This window comes from Helobdella robusta (genome assembly GCF_000326865.2).
Source record: "Helobdella robusta unplaced genomic scaffold HELROscaffold_91, whole genome shotgun sequence".
Lineage (NCBI taxonomy): Eukaryota > Metazoa > Annelida > Clitellata > Rhynchobdellida > Glossiphoniidae > Helobdella > Helobdella robusta.
In genome coordinates, this window is record NW_008705520.1 from 303,311 (window position 1) to 319,518 (window position 16,208).

The 16,208-nt window shown below is 32.5% G+C and overlaps 1 protein-coding gene across 1 annotated transcript; it reads right to left on the reverse strand.

Annotated features, from left to right (window-relative positions):
- Positions 1–10,276: 10,276 nt before the first annotated feature.
- HELRODRAFT_90869 (hypothetical protein) lies at positions 10,277–15,785 on the reverse strand (the record flags this gene model as incomplete). Its single annotated transcript, XM_009033447.1, has 3 exons — positions 10,277–10,521; positions 10,666–10,805; positions 15,508–15,785. The coding sequence occupies 3 exons, from the start codon at positions 15,783–15,785 to the stop codon at positions 10,277–10,279; spliced, it is 663 nt and encodes a 220-aa protein (XP_009031695.1).
- Positions 15,786–16,208: the final 423 nt, after the last annotated feature.

Below are 16,208 nucleotides of genomic sequence, written 5' to 3' on the forward strand. Positions count from 1 at the left end.
TATTGACTTCATAACTTTCTTATTATTATTATTGTTTTTCCTATGATTGTTTGGTTTTTTTTATTGATTGGTAAATAGTTAATGAAATTTCTAGGTTCTAATATAATTATCTGATATAATAATTAATGATTCATGAGTAGGTGGGTATATGAGTTGGTATATGGGTAGATGAGGTTAAGGAAATTAAATGGATGCATGAATGTTTGTTTATTTTTTCTATTGCATGGGAAATGTGTAGTTAATATTATGCTATTCAGGTGTAGGATGGGATTAATGGGGTTAGATGGATAAAGTATTTTATTATATCTTTGTTTATAAGTTTGCATTTATGGTGACACTCAAGACACTGTTAGTGTTAATTTATTGTTTTTGGAAATTATTTTCAATCTGCCATGGTATAATGCATTATCTTCGTGGTTATACTTGTGAAGCAATTGTACGAATGTATCGTGGTATGCATGTATAATACTATGTATTTTTTTTCCTGTAAATTCGGTAATGGGCAATAGCCCGTGCTTTGTTCAAATAAATAAATAAATAAATAAATAAACTGACCTCGGCAAATTTCATTTTTTGGATAACGTGAGCAATATCAACCTCCTCACAGAGACTTTTGTATATATCAGGAAATTCGTTAAATAAGAATCTTTGTATACATGGTAGTAACGAATTGAAATAGTCAAAAATATACTTAGAAAGACAAAACATTTCTGTGGTTATGTTGGATTTTACTAAATTACTTAACAGAGGCAATCCGGCATTTTGTAAAAAGTGCACTATATTTTCATGGCTCATTGGATTGTTTCTTTGCTGACTGGTCTGACAAAAAGGCTCCACACCTTGCTGATGCTGTTGTCGAGAATTTAAACGATTATTTTGAAAATTATTTTTTTCATCCAAATCAATAAAATGGATATCTTTAGCTGAGAATATTTGCTCTAAATGGCGATCATCCGCAATAACAGGATTGTTTAGTAATCCAACCCAGTGTCCCAATTTGCTTGGAAAAATTTTTTCATTTCTTTTCAATGAATCTTTAGGAACAAATTCTTTTTCGCCGAATAAATTGAAAATAGTTAAAACGTCTTTTAACGTATTTTTGTTTGGAACAGTTGACGACGTGATATGATTCAGTATTTTTTCGTACACCAAATTATTAGGCATATAATTGACCTTACAAATTTTCAAAAAAAAATCCTTCATCTCCAGAGGATAAGAGTTATTTAATACTCTGGGAATTGTACTTGGTGATACCGAATCTGAACAGTAAGTAGCATCAACGTCGTAACATTCTTCCCCAACGTTGTTGTCAAAATATTTCTTCAAAAGTCCCGTTTCATCAGTCCAACAAGCCTCTTCGCGACTAACGAACTTTCCGAATGAATCGTTGCTTGGTGCATCATGCGAACTCACGTTTTCAAATTTGCTTGAATTTTCCAAAAAGATGATTTTGTAAGAGTCGGCCATGGAAGCCAGCTCATTTTTGACCAGGTTCTCTTCCAAATAGCGATATACTTCCGATATTCTTGTGATGGAGTCGTTAAATAACAGTGAAGACGTTGTAGGGGAATTTAGCAATATTTGCATGTCGTTATCATATTTACTACAACTCGAGCTTCCATCTAAATTTTTAGAATGATCTCCCTGAGTGCACCAAGATATGAGCTGGCGTTTGATGAATTGGGCATCCACGGCCATTTGAATACCCAAGTACTCAGCCAAACTCCGATTTAAATCTGACTCTTTCAGCCATATATAATGCCCATGATGACCCACATAAACAAAAGCTTCATAAGTCAAAGCCACAACGTTTGAATTTGGTCGCTTAAGAATTGTGACTTCTTTTGGAATAACGTTACAAAACAATGTAGAGTTATTGATCTTCGAGAGCTGTGTTGCAGGTTTTCGATGATTTAACTTATTTAAATCCTTGTTAATAAAGTTCGCGTGAGTGATCACTTGCGACAATGTCGGCTTGAAAACAGGTAACCATTCCAAATGCTGTAATTTCATACCAAACGTACTCGGTATGTGGTGCTCCAACTCCAGCGTTGCATTTCCCGGCCTGCTGAGCAACGAATCGTCTCCATCGTTTTCTTCGTCGTCAACCTTATTAGCGCTCATGAGGCAATCCATTCTCGATTTTGTTAAGGTGCACGCAGTGTAATATTTTAATGAATGATCTTCAGCCGTCATCTCCCAGAATTTGTTTACGAGCTCAAACATAGTTTTCAATTGTTGTTTATTATTCCCGTTGTTTGTACAGGCTTCAATGATTCTGTCAAATTCATTGCATTTATAGTCGATCAGTTTAATTGATTTCTCCCCAGGTGGCCAACAAGTGGAATGATTTTGCCACTTGGACGTCATCTGAAAATATTGAAATTATAATAATGAAAAACAGCTCCAGTGAAATAATTTTAACAATTGTGATTTCTTATATGCTTGTATATGTATGTATTATATAAGAAACGTGGACCGAACATTACTAAACTAAAATTTAGAAATCTGTCAACGTCGGTTCCCTTGATGCGTTGTTGGAAACACACATTCAAAATATTATGAAAACCGAATATCTTTTGTTACAAATCATCTAATGCTTGAATGTAAGCAATAAAATCGATTGAAATATGGATCAATTTAGTACATAAAATGTTCAGGTATTTGTAGCAAAACACGCTGTGTATTCGAATAAAACTGTAAATTTTTCATTCTAACTGAACGCAATGATGGATTTCTACAAACAATAGAGGTTTTTACTTCAAACGCGAGAACAACATGACCATGCCTACTGCTGTTTTTTAATGATTCCAATAACAACCCTTTGTGAATTGAAATATGGAATTATGGCAGAATAACAGCATACTGCTTTGCTCTTCACTTTCAGCACTCCTGAGTAAACGTTGCCACATATTTACAGTTTAAAGTAGAGTTCCTCTTTAGATTCATTATGCATTTGCTTAAAAATGGTCTTATCTAATAAATGAATGAAATTAATTATAGCACAAATTAACTCAACAGTGCTACATTCTCAAAAGCCATGTGCGCGTGATATAAAGCTTAAACTTAAACTACTACAGAGAAAGTGCTTGCGTCTTGTGGGGTGTGAATGTTCCAGCCTGCGTAGATAAGACGTAATAAAGATCTGCAAGTGGATGCATAACAAAAAAGAAAAATTAATTAATATACCAAAATTAAAATAAATAAATTAAGATTTCTTACGAAAGAGGATAAGTCATATATAATTTCCTCCTTTTGAATCCAAAGAAAGTCGACAACGCCAAGACATTTGAAAAATTCCCTCCATTCATTTGTGTTGGAAGAACTTTTATTGTTGTTCAGATAGCAATTATCCAGCAGTATCCAATCATAACCTGTTGATTCAAATCATCATTATTATAAAGATGGTCTTCATTCTAGCTTAAAAGCAACGAACAATAACAATTTAAAGTTAAAATTTTTAAGGTCTGTTTTTGTGACGTCATAAAAATTATGTGTTGCCTGCCTATAGCATACCTGCAACAACACATAGCTGACGTAACACTAAGGATGCCTGAATTTCAAACATAACAAATTCGCATCCTCGCAACTGAATATCAATATTTGGAGCATCAACATATTATGTATCTCAATCTATATACAAGTTTCTATTAATTTTAATCATAATTTATTTTTCTGTTTAAAAACCAAAAAATTATTAATTTGATTTATTTCAAAATGAAAATATTTAACAGATGTATTTAAACAGCAAAATATTCCAGCATTTAATCGGCTAAAACATTTTAGAATAAATAAAAAGAATAAGAAAATCTAACACGGCATCAGTTCCTTGAGACGTATTTCGTTGTTGTAATCTGAAGTAAAATGAATGCCACATTTCGAGGCGAGCTTCATCCCCTTGTTGGTGGCAATTGGCAGATGCGTTGAAATGTGGACCATCAAACTTGGGTTCACTTTGTAATGATCCTTCAAAAATCTGGCATAGATTATCAGCACTTCATCAGATTTACCCTGCAAAATTTCAACGAACAGAAATACATTTTCTCTGAATCAAAAACGAAATGATACAAAAAATAAATTAAAAAATGCTAATCCTAGCACATTTAAAAAAAGCTGAAAATGTTCCTAAAGCCTATTTTTCAACAGGTTTTTTTAATAAAAAATATTAAAATTGAAATGGAACGTAGTATCCAATCACAACAATCGAAATAAGCATTACACATTATTCCTTCCAAAATAACGCTGTTCGCATTTCAAATGGCACCGTTCTCAGACGGTTAGGCTTCCGCACCATGCACTCATCCGACATCAACATTACGCCGTCTTCAACTTTTGCAGGTTTATATCGATCAATGAAAATAAATTGAGGCCCGCCAACAGACCCACTGTTACATTGACTTGCTCGCGACAAAAAAGATAGAAACTATCAGCCCCAACATTATCTTAAGGTAATAAGAAAAAAGATTGATAGATTTATTGTTTATTTGATCAATGAAGAAACTGTGTGCAAGACCCATGGCGTTTCGGCAGCCAACAAATTACAGCGGTGCCCGTCTCTCATCAAGCATGGTTAATTAATAATTATAAATTAAATAATCAGTCAATTTTCATCAACGAACACGAATATCAATCAACCTTTAACTTTTCAGAATTGGATATGGATGGTATTATGTGATGTTTAATTAAGTCTGATTCATTCAATCTTTTAATTCCTATTTTTTCTAAAAGACACATGACTTTTGATTTATTGATTCCATCCAGTGCGAGTGTGAGCAGCAAGCGACGATCGACAGTGTTCACATCTTTTTCAAGGACGGCCATGAGATCTTTAGAATTATTAATAATAAATAATGTTCAAGAGCTAAAAATTGAACGACCAACAAACACTCAACACACATAAACTACATACATACAGGCACACGAGCACATAAACCACATACATACACGCACACGAACACATAAACCACATACATACACGCACACGAACACATAAACCACATACATAAACAGTCTAACTTTATTCAATACAATACAATTTTATTTGACCCCAAAACAAATGTCAAGGCACAAATTGTGAGAAGTCTATGCAAGACTCATCAGGCAGAGCCAATTAACATAAAAACGCAAATTTTAAAATCATACTCTAAACAATGTCATAAATGAACATAGATTAACAATATGTATCTAATAAAAATACTATAAAAAATGTGCGCAGTGATCTTTATAAATAATTGTATTTATGACAATCTAAACGCAAAATTTGGACTAAATGCGTCGTCACTGATGAAAGTCTGATAATCTCAATATGAACTTAGAGAAAAACCGAAAACGCAGTGATCTTTATAAATAATTGTATTTATGATAGTCTAAATATATATATGTATGCATATATGGTACATACATTCGCTCCTTAATCCTACTTTCCTAATTCGTGTCATTGCATTAAATTGTGGTTCATCATTTCAATCACTTTTTGATCCGGTCTATAAGATGAATTTTTCCCAGCAAGCATCAAGTTATTATGTCTGTTTGTCCTTCTCTTACTACCATATAGAGAACATGTCTTCCAGTTTTTCGTCATTCTAGTTCTCAGTTGCAGCATGTTTTTTATACCTGCATATATTGAGCTACCTCAGAGCGTCTTTTGTTTTCATTTTTTAGTAACTTTTTTGTAGATTACCTTTTACGTGATTTCTCTTGCAACGTAACAACTTAGCCATGTGATGATTTTCTGTAATCGGTTTCTCAGGCAAATGTTAAACCTACTTTCTTTAGCCGAACTTCATATATTTTTTTCATTTACTAAACCTTTGAAAAGTTCTACTTTTTCTTTTTACAATTTTTTAATTTCTATTTCTTTCTTTCTTTTTTTCTTTCTTTCTTTTTATCCTCCATTCTCTTTACAGTTGCTTCATACAACCGCCTAGTTTGTTCTTCCAAAAATCCTAACTTTCACTACAGAACAATAACTTTCTTCAAAAGGTCATAACCTTAATTACCGAACCCTGATTTTTTCAGAAGGTCATAACCTTCATTATAGAACATTGGTTTTTTTTTAGATTGTCAAAACCTTTCTTGCAAAACCATAACACTTTCCTAACAGAAAAATTACTTGATCATAGCAGATGCGTATTTAAATGTTGCAATTTCAGAACTTCTAGTTGCACTGAGCTGCTATATATCTCGAACGACGGTCAACACGAAATTTTATAAGAAAAATGTGAAATAGCAACGATCTAACCTCTTTTTTCATTGTAAAAATGATCTTGTCTCTTCTTGCCACGATCTTTTTTCCCGGCGTTTTCATCGTCATGGAGAAGAGGAAAAAATATTGTTTCCTCCATGCCCTGCACACTCACGAATGAACCATCGGTCAGCGGAATGAAACTTAACTTCATTAACATGTTCATGTCATCACTACCTCCACATAAGTAGTTAGATTCTCTAGTAACGTTATGCATGGTGTTGTATAAGCAAATCAGCCAAGTTGTTATACATCCGATGCTATCATCTACGAAATTAAATTATTTTTTTTACAAAAATTCATCATTTATTACTATAATTACGATAGCATGATTAAATTTTTTCTACATATTTTCAGTCACTTATTTATTACCATAATTATGATAGGACAGTTCTATCAGAAACTTTTCTTGTTTTTTTAGCCCCACAAATCTTACACTACAGCAATGGCAAAAAAGTTAAAGATGGGGATTAAAGCATATGCATCTGAAACCCAGGGGCGGGTCTGAGGTTTCACATTTTAAGATTATCAACTTTATTCAACATATTCTTTGCATCATTTATCATAGTTTGAATGTGTTTAAAAAATTGTTGTAGATAGAAAACAGAAGAAAAATTTAAAGTGAAACAAACCTGATACTCGGTCTTCAGAAAAAGACTGTCTTTGAATATTCTTGATCAACTCTCTGCCAACAGCTAATAAATGCTTCGTGCTAATAAGTTGAACCCCTAATTCCAATAACATCGATCGATCAATCAGCGAAGCGATCGTTGGATGTAGATAATGTAAACCAGTTTGAAAGATTAAAAGGTCAGAGGTAACGAATGTTTGGGTCAGAGGATCATCGCAGAGCACAAGATCCGATGGCAAGCACCACTCATCATCTGACAAAATGATTATGGTGCATTATTATTATATAACAAATAAACGATCTCCCCTATGAATTGATTATTGAATATAAACAATAATACCACTAAAATTTAAAAGCAAACCTGCAGAGAGCAAGCAAGGAAAATGTTTGAGAGAGTTTATGATGTTGAGTGAAACTGGTCGGAAGAAATCTAATATTTCATCAGACCTTGGTAGAAACTTCAACAATTTGCAAACTTCTTCAGCTGGGTTTTGTTTATTCTGAAAGTATAAAAAAATATTGTATTATATGTATTTTTATTAATAAATTAATAACAAAAATGAATTAAATAATAATGCATTTAAAAAAAAACTTTTTACATATTACTGAATAAAAAAAATTGAAAAAAGAACAAACTGGTCAGAAGCTAATTAATTCCAACAATTCAACAATAAGTTTTCAATAAATTCAAAGTTTTGTCTTGAAATTTGTGCATATAAAAAACTGGACAAATTAACATCGTCGTCCTCTTAAGGCTTATAACTTCAACTAAAAATTTTAACCATTTAAAAAAAATAAAGAGATGAAAAAAGCGATTGTACGTTTGATATAATTAATGGAAGAGTTGCTTTTTATTAACAAGTCTTGCATGTTTTATAAATTTTTTAAATTAAATTTATGAAGTCAACCCATGACTCATGAGAAGCACTCTACAAATGCAGGTGTATACAATGCAAAAAGTCAAGAAACCAGTAAAAAATCACTAAGGAGATAAACTTTGCAATAAATGGATAAAATTATGTGCATTTATGTTGCTAAAAAAGACAAATAATGAAAAACAGAGCATTAATTTTTTACTTTGAAATGTTCCAGTGCTTCCAAAAATAGTATGTGCACTTTGCTTCGGAGCCACTGGTTCCAAAGTGTGTCCACGACATCCTCTCTGGACGACGGCACATCAAAATCACCTGCGTCATCATAATAATAATAATAATAACCATAATAATAACAATAACAATGCTCTGGTTCATTCAAGTCAACGGTCAATTAAAAACTGTGCAAACAAAACAATAATTTTCATTTTAAAATAATAATATATCAGCAGTTTGTAAAATTTCTTTGGTAAATTAAATATAGAAGTAAAATTTAGAAAAATTGCTTCGAATAAAGAATTAAATTTAAATAAAACAGCAATAGATTACCGTGGATTATAAATCTAAACCCGTACGATCTGAGAGGGAGGAATGCAAAGAGAAGATGTTTGGCGGCTGGCGTCTGAGGTTTTTGTTCACAAAATAATTCAATTAAACCGATTTTGAAACTTATTAAACTTATAACGACAACAAATGATGGCATTGATCAATGAATTTCTAAACATTTGTTAATTATTTAATACTCAATATAATTATTGTAAGCAAACCTCACCTTGAACTGCATGTCTTCAACAGGAAAAGCAAGTGCAAGTTCAGTTGATAAACATTCACTACCAGCTTTGGCCTTAACAAATAATTTGTTAAATAGTGTAACAAATCTATTAAAACGAACAATTTTAAATTAATGAAAGAAAAAAAACTAATTAGTACATTGTTTGAGACCACATGACATTTCAAACCATGAAAACCAACAAAACTTCAATAACAACAGCAAGCAAAATGTTTCTATTCTTAACAGTGTCTGCCTGATTAGTCAAGAAGAAATGGGAAAAAGTATATTCAGTCGACAAAAACAGAGAGAGAGAGAGAGAGAGAGAGAGAGAGAGAGAGAGAGAGAGAGAGAGAGAGGGAGGGAGAGAGAGAGAGAGAAAGAGAGAGAGAGAAAGAGAGAGAGAGAGACGGGAGGGAGATCAGTTTAATGAGAAACAATGAATTTCTCAGAAAAATAAAAAATAATATGCAAAACAAATAAGAAAAATACGCGCCAACTTCTAAAAATTTAGATGAAAAAAAAATTCTAGAGTTGAAGTGAGATAATAACATGGCAAAGATAACGTTTTAAAAGTTGAAAAAAATTGATAAAGTACCTCTCGCGAAATTTCTTGTGAATCAAAAATTTTCTTGAAAACGATCCATGTCCTGATCATTCCGTTGTGCTCTATTTCAATGAGGTTGCTTCCTAAATCTCGTCTGCTCATCGACATCTCCTCACCATTCACCTGTTCAGTTTCGTGCATCAGTCATCCAGTTACGACGACAATCATCTTAATAATAATAACGATATACTGTGATGCACATGTGCGCATTGAGTCAGGTTACAGTAGTAACGTGACTGTAACAGCTTTAAATTATTCATCCAATAATTGAATCTATACATAATAATAATAATAATAACAACAATATGCTGTGATGCATATTGTTATTATTATTATGCATCTTTTTAATGCCATTCTTTTTTCAAGATTATGTTCCGGTAAAAATCAGTCATAGTTGAGATTTCGAACAGACTTTTAGAATATTTAATAAATATTTCTGGTTCAAATATCAATACTTTCTTTTTATAAAATAACTTTATTTTGAACTTTATCGATATAATTAATAAATTTATTAAATCTATTTAACAAAAACAAACAAACAAAACAATAAACCTTATCCACTATAGTGATGTTCTTTAATCTGTGTAGGAAGAGAAGTAGTGATGGGTGCATGTCCTGGAAACTACACGATAAGTTACTCTCTTTTGCAGTTTCATCTCTCAGTGGCAGAACTATGCGAGTTGTGTACCTTTAATACAACATAAAAAAACAATGTTGAATATATATACAATGTATTTTACATCGTCGTTCAATATGATGACGTGTTAAATTATTCTCAGTGGGTGGTTTATTTTGGCTTCATAATTTTAATTGATAGATTGATTGATGGATTGACTGATTGATTATAATTTTCTCTTTAATATTCTTCAAAGGCATCGACAACAACTACACAGTATGTGTAAGCACACATGTGAAGCAATGCATCATACACCTTGCATGTGATAGGCGGGTATTTTATTGTATTCGAACCCGCCACTGCAAAAGCAGAGCCAAGCCCCTCAACAATTACACCAACGCACAGCAATATATTGTATGAATCAACTTTACAGAAATAGCTTTAATAACGATATGCTGAATATAATGTAATAATTAAGGTAAGCTTGAAAAACGACAATAATTTTTTAATATGAACATAATCAAAAAAGAAAAATCCTTATGATATTATACTTTTGTAGTTTGAAATAAATGATAAGTGTTTATAAAAAAAAAAAAAAAAACATGAAAATGCCAACTTCCTGTTCTCCTCGTCCCCGCCATCCACTCCATCACCCGTCCACTCGGGCAATATGTAACCCAACGGCTTGGAGTTTGCATCAAATTTTACATGCAGTCCCCTTGAATGAACTTCTGGAGTGTCTGATACTCGAAACACAGATTTGAAACCAATGCCTTTTTGTCCTGGAAAAAAACATAATTTTGGCAAAGCTCTAGCTCATTGTTGACCAAGTCAAAAAGTAGCATTAGTGATTAGATGATTTTAAATGCACGACAGATTCATTGTCAAACTACGAGGCGAATATCAAAGAACGGAAGTGAACAGACCTATGTAGCCGAGCATGTGCTTGCCCTTCGTCGTTCGCCCAACATCACAAATCGCTCTGAAGTTCAACTCGTTGAAACCAACCTCATTGTTCAGCACAACTATACTATCCTGATTCAAGATGAACCTCAGCGATGGAGTACTGTAATTTGATGAACGTTTCATTTATTAAGTTGTAGAATGATTCAACTATTATCTAAGAACAACCAAAATGATGAAATTTTCTAGTAAACTATAAAAACACTGTATCCCTTTTAAAAAGTTTTAGGAGTTTAAAAAGTTGTAATTAACGTGTGAAGGCGAGAAGCTGAAATTTTATTTGAAATTTATATGAAATTTGAAAAAATATTTCATCAATTGTATTTTAATGGTTTAAATTAAATTTTATGTTTATTATTATCTAAGAACAACCAAGATGTTTATTTTCTTTATTTATTATTATTATTATTATTAGAAATAGCTCGGGCATAGCCCATTGCCAACCAAATAAAAATCGAAAAATCAAAAGTAACAAAAATAAACCCTTAAAAATTAAAAACTGATTAAGATAAAAATCAAATTGTCATTATAAAATTAAATGAGTTAGCTTCATTAGATGTTTAACAAAGTCATTACAGTGGCAATCAAACAGGAAATTGAATCAACAACAAAATCTGTCTAGTTAATACAATCACAAATATAATAAAAAACCAAAATTGAAGACGAACCGAAACAAAGGATTTTTAACAGAGAATATAAAAAATTGAGTCAACGAAAATTTAAATTTATAAATATAGGAAAATAAACAAAAGACACAATATTATTGAGATTATCAGAAATTATCAGAAATTAGCCCTCCAATCAAACATGACATCTCCAAAAAAATTGTCTATTGCCGATTTAAAACCGCATAGAGAAGATGAATTTACAGCAGCTGAGGGCAATTTGTTCCAATCATCAACTGATCTGTTAGAAAAGAAATACTTCCTACTGTCTTTGTGGCAAGCACCTGTAGATAACTTCAGATTGTGACCTCGAGTTCGATCATAACAAGAGAACATTACCCTTGGACTGATATCCTCCATAATTTCCCCATGGATTATTCTATACAGCAATATGAGATCAGCTCTACGACGCCTGTAGGCAACAGAGGGCAAATTAAGTTTCTTTAATCTATTTTCATATGGAAGCTCCTTGCAAGAATTCACTGTTCTCGTAGCTCTTCCCTGAACCTTTTCAATTTCATCTATCAAACCAATTCTATAAGGATGCCATGCTTGAACGCCGTACTCTAGGTGCGAACGAACCAATGACTTAAACAAGGTTACAAATGCTGCCTCGGAAAGGTGTTTGAAATTTCTGGCAACAATTCCAAGCATACTATTTGCTCTATGAACTACCTTTAGCACATGATTTTTAAACTTCAACTTTTTGTCAATAATAACTCCCAGATCAGATACTTCCTCAACCTCAGGTAACTGAAACGTCAAACCATCATCATCTAGTATAGTAAATGGCGGGCTTGGTTTATTCGATCCTATTCTTAGGAGCTGACATTTGTTTGAATTCAACTTCAACCTCCAAGTTTTAAACCAATTCATCATGTTCACAAAATCTTTCAAAAAATTTATTTTATCTTCCTCACACTTTATTACTTTAAATAATTTTGCGTCATCAGCGAAAAGGAACATACTATCACAAATGGAAGAAACGTCATTAATATAGATGAGAAATAGCAGAAGACTTAGAACACCACCCTGAGGGACTCCACTCAAGACAGGTCTAGGTTTCGATAAAGTGTTGTTTAACTTGACTTGAAACACCCTGCCCTGAAGATATTTATCAATCCACTTTACTATCTTATGATTCACACCATACTGTTCAAGCTTGAACAACAAACGACCATGGGATACTTTATCGAACGCCTTCTCGAAGTCCAAGTACGCCACACAAACCTCGTAACCACGATCTACTCCTTCAGTCACCACGTCCAAAAATTTCAAAAGATTCAAAACCGTTGAACGACCTGGGATGAAACCAAATTGATTACTTGAAAACAAATTATTTTTCAGAAAATAATCCATAATGTGATCTTCTATTAATGACTCCAGAATCTTACAGCAAATTGATGTGAGCGCAATTGGACGATAATTCTGAACTAAATCTTTGCGTCCTTTTTTGTGCAAGGGAACAACGTGACTAATTCTCCAATCATCAAATACCACACTTTCATCCAATGAACGTTGAAAAATTCTGCACAAACCTTTAGAAACAAAATCTTTCATTTCCCATAAAATTCTGGAATGAATTTCATCCGGTCCCGCTGATTTGCTTGTCACTAGTTGTTTCAATTTAGAAAGAATATTATTTTCATCAATAGATAAATCGTCCATAGTCGGATAGGAATTTCCAATTATAGCACAAAATTGGTTCTCAAAATTTGAATCCATTTCATAAACGGAAGAGAAAAAACATGCAAACGCTTCAACTTTTTCATCATCACAGGTAACGACCTTCCCATCAATTGACAGAGTACCAATAGCCTCATGACGCCTAGTGATTTTTTTTACGTGATTCCAAAACAATTTTGGATTTCTGTTGAAATTTCTTGCAATAGATTCCTGATATTGATTTTTCAAGACACTGGCGAGTCTCTTTATCTCATTTCTGATTGAACGATATTTGTCCATTTTGTCTTCACCATATCTGTAAATTGATCTCAAAATCAAATGCTTTTGTTTAATAAGAGATTTTAGTTCTTCATTTATTTTAAAATTGCAATATATTCTTCTTTTCATCGGAACAAACTTTTGAGAACAAGTGACTAATTGGTCCCTGAAAAATCTCCAATTATCCTCTGCATCCCCACACCAGGAAGAAGGAACCTGCAAGGAGACCCCCAGTGCATTTCTAAAATTTATATAATCACCCAAATCAAAACAATACTTTTTATCACATTCCATGGCTGAACAACAAAAACCAGTCACCTCGAATTCTAAAATTGAGTGGTCACCGTTACCTAGAGGTGGGTAATGTATGATGTTATTTATAAATTCCTGGGATGAAATCACCAGATCCAGAATATTTGATGTCTGACCATCTCTAAATCTCGTTGGATGATTGATATGTTGTATTAAAAATTTATCTTTAAGAAGATCCAAAAATCTGTTTTCAACCCTCTCATCATTACCTTCACAACTGGACGTGTCCCAATTAATATCAGGAAAATTAAAGTCCCCAAACAATAGGGTTTCACCAGGTAATGCCAGCACATCGTTTATCAACTTCAGCAAAAAATCATTATTTCCATCATTAAAGTTTGGACTTCTATAAACAAAAAGAATATTTAAAACTCTATTAGAAACACATAGTTTAACTATTATGTACTCTTTGAATGATGAATTTAAATTTATTTCAGTTAATAGTAATGATCTCTTACAAAACAACATTAAACCTCTTCTGTGTTGTTCAGCAAAACCAGAAGAAATAATTGAGTAATCCTCCAGACAGAACTCTGATAAAACTCTACATTGATTGAAATTTTTAGGATTAACTTCACTCAAAGCAATTAGATCAGGTGCAACATCCAAACTTTGTAGAAAAATTTTTAGATCAAAAAATTTTTGTTATTGAGTCAACATTAGTCATAATGACACTTAAATTATTACCATTATTGCAACTTGAATTTTTTACTTTAGTAAATTTTGCTTCTTGAAAGCAATAACATAAAAGTCTCCTGGCACGATGACTTTATTAAAATTCAAGGATTTTTTCAGCTTGGCGCAATTGTTTAGGATGAGATTTTTAACAGTATAATTAGAAAACTGAACTAGAACGGGTCTTGATTTTTCTTCATCAGACTTTCTCCCCAATCTTGAAATTTCAACTACCTCTGTCCCCAAGTCTGTGCCTGAGATCTCTTTTAGTAGCTTGTTAACTGACTCTTTAATATTTTCCTTTTCAGACATGTTGTACAGAATATTATTTTTCCTCTTTTCTCTTTCATTAATAACATCCATCTTAGTTGATGTGGCCTGAATTGACTCCTTCATCATTTTCACATCAGATGAGAGCAAATTAACCCCACCCCTCACAACATCAGAATATTTCATCAACGTTTGTTCATTTTGCACAACAGTAGCTTTAGTTAACTTTTCATAGTACTCAAGCTGTTTTATAGAAGCCTGAGAAGAGTCTTCAATATTTTTTGCTAACAATTTCCATTCTTCACTTTTAGCTTTTACAGCCTCTTCAAGAAAATTCATCCTTGATATCATAGACTGAGTTGAGGATTTAATTTCTGCACTTAGTACCTCAACTACTGGAACGGAACTTTCACAAAGCAAATTCTCCTTAAGAATTTGGGCCAGTCTTTTCCTATTACAGCTAAGGCAATCTTCACACAACTTTAAACCGAGGTCGCTTTCAGATGTCCTCATCTCCAAAGAGGTGTCTTTCGGCTTCTTTTTAGTACCCATTTAATTATTAAATGTTTAAATAAATTTTTATTTAAAAAACACTAGTTAAGAAATAGATAATTTAGAATAAATGATTTTCGAATTTCAAGAGCAATATTATCAGAAACGTAACACAAAAAATAATTAATGAAATAGTTATTCCGGCACTTAATTGACATTAACTAACTTCCTCAGCTCCGTAGCACATATTTTGCTATTTAAGCAGATTTAATTAACAAGTAACAATAACTTAACCTGAAATTTTTGCTTACTACACTTTTGAGTGACTATAGAGGAATGACACAATTAAAAAAAAGTAAATTACACACCATGGTCGGCGAATTCAAAATGAATGAATAACTATTGTTATATAGCAATAAAAATATAACCTTCAAACAAGTAACTAACCAATTTTCACTTGAGTAAGAGTTGTCGTCTGCATTTTGAACCAATTCAAGAACAAAGTGGGTGTCTTTACTGTATAAATCTTTAGACAACCTATCCAAGCACCTACCTTGCCTATCCAGTTGTTTCTTCATAAGAACTCTTCCTTCCCCATCAAGAGCCACTCCAATGCCAAATTCATTTCTCCGAATTTCATCAACTATACCTCTCCAGTAGCTCGCATCGTGATAGTTTAGATTTTCTTGGGTAATGCTTTCGTGACCTGCGTTGGTTGGCGACATTGACGCTGCACTGTCTCCAGGTCCATCTTCAAAGAAATCAGAAATGTAGAATTTAATCGAAGAACGCTTTTATATGAAAACAATTATAAAAATTTTCATGTGTAACTTTTTCTTATGTATTCTATATGAAAAATAATGGCTGTATCCCTGTATATAATTTTATTAAGAGGTAGTTATTCATCTCATGCCACCCAATAGATTTTCAACATCACCATTACCTGAGCACATCCCTTGAGACATGAGACATCTGCCACTGTCCTCTCTGGCATTCTGGAACAACAGAAATTTACACTTTATGAAATTGTTCAATAATTTATCTGTCATGAATAACTTCATAACGATAAAAAAATAAAATTAAATATAAAAGTAAAATTAAAATTAAATACTTCAGTTAAAATTAAAATAACAACAGCAACAACAATA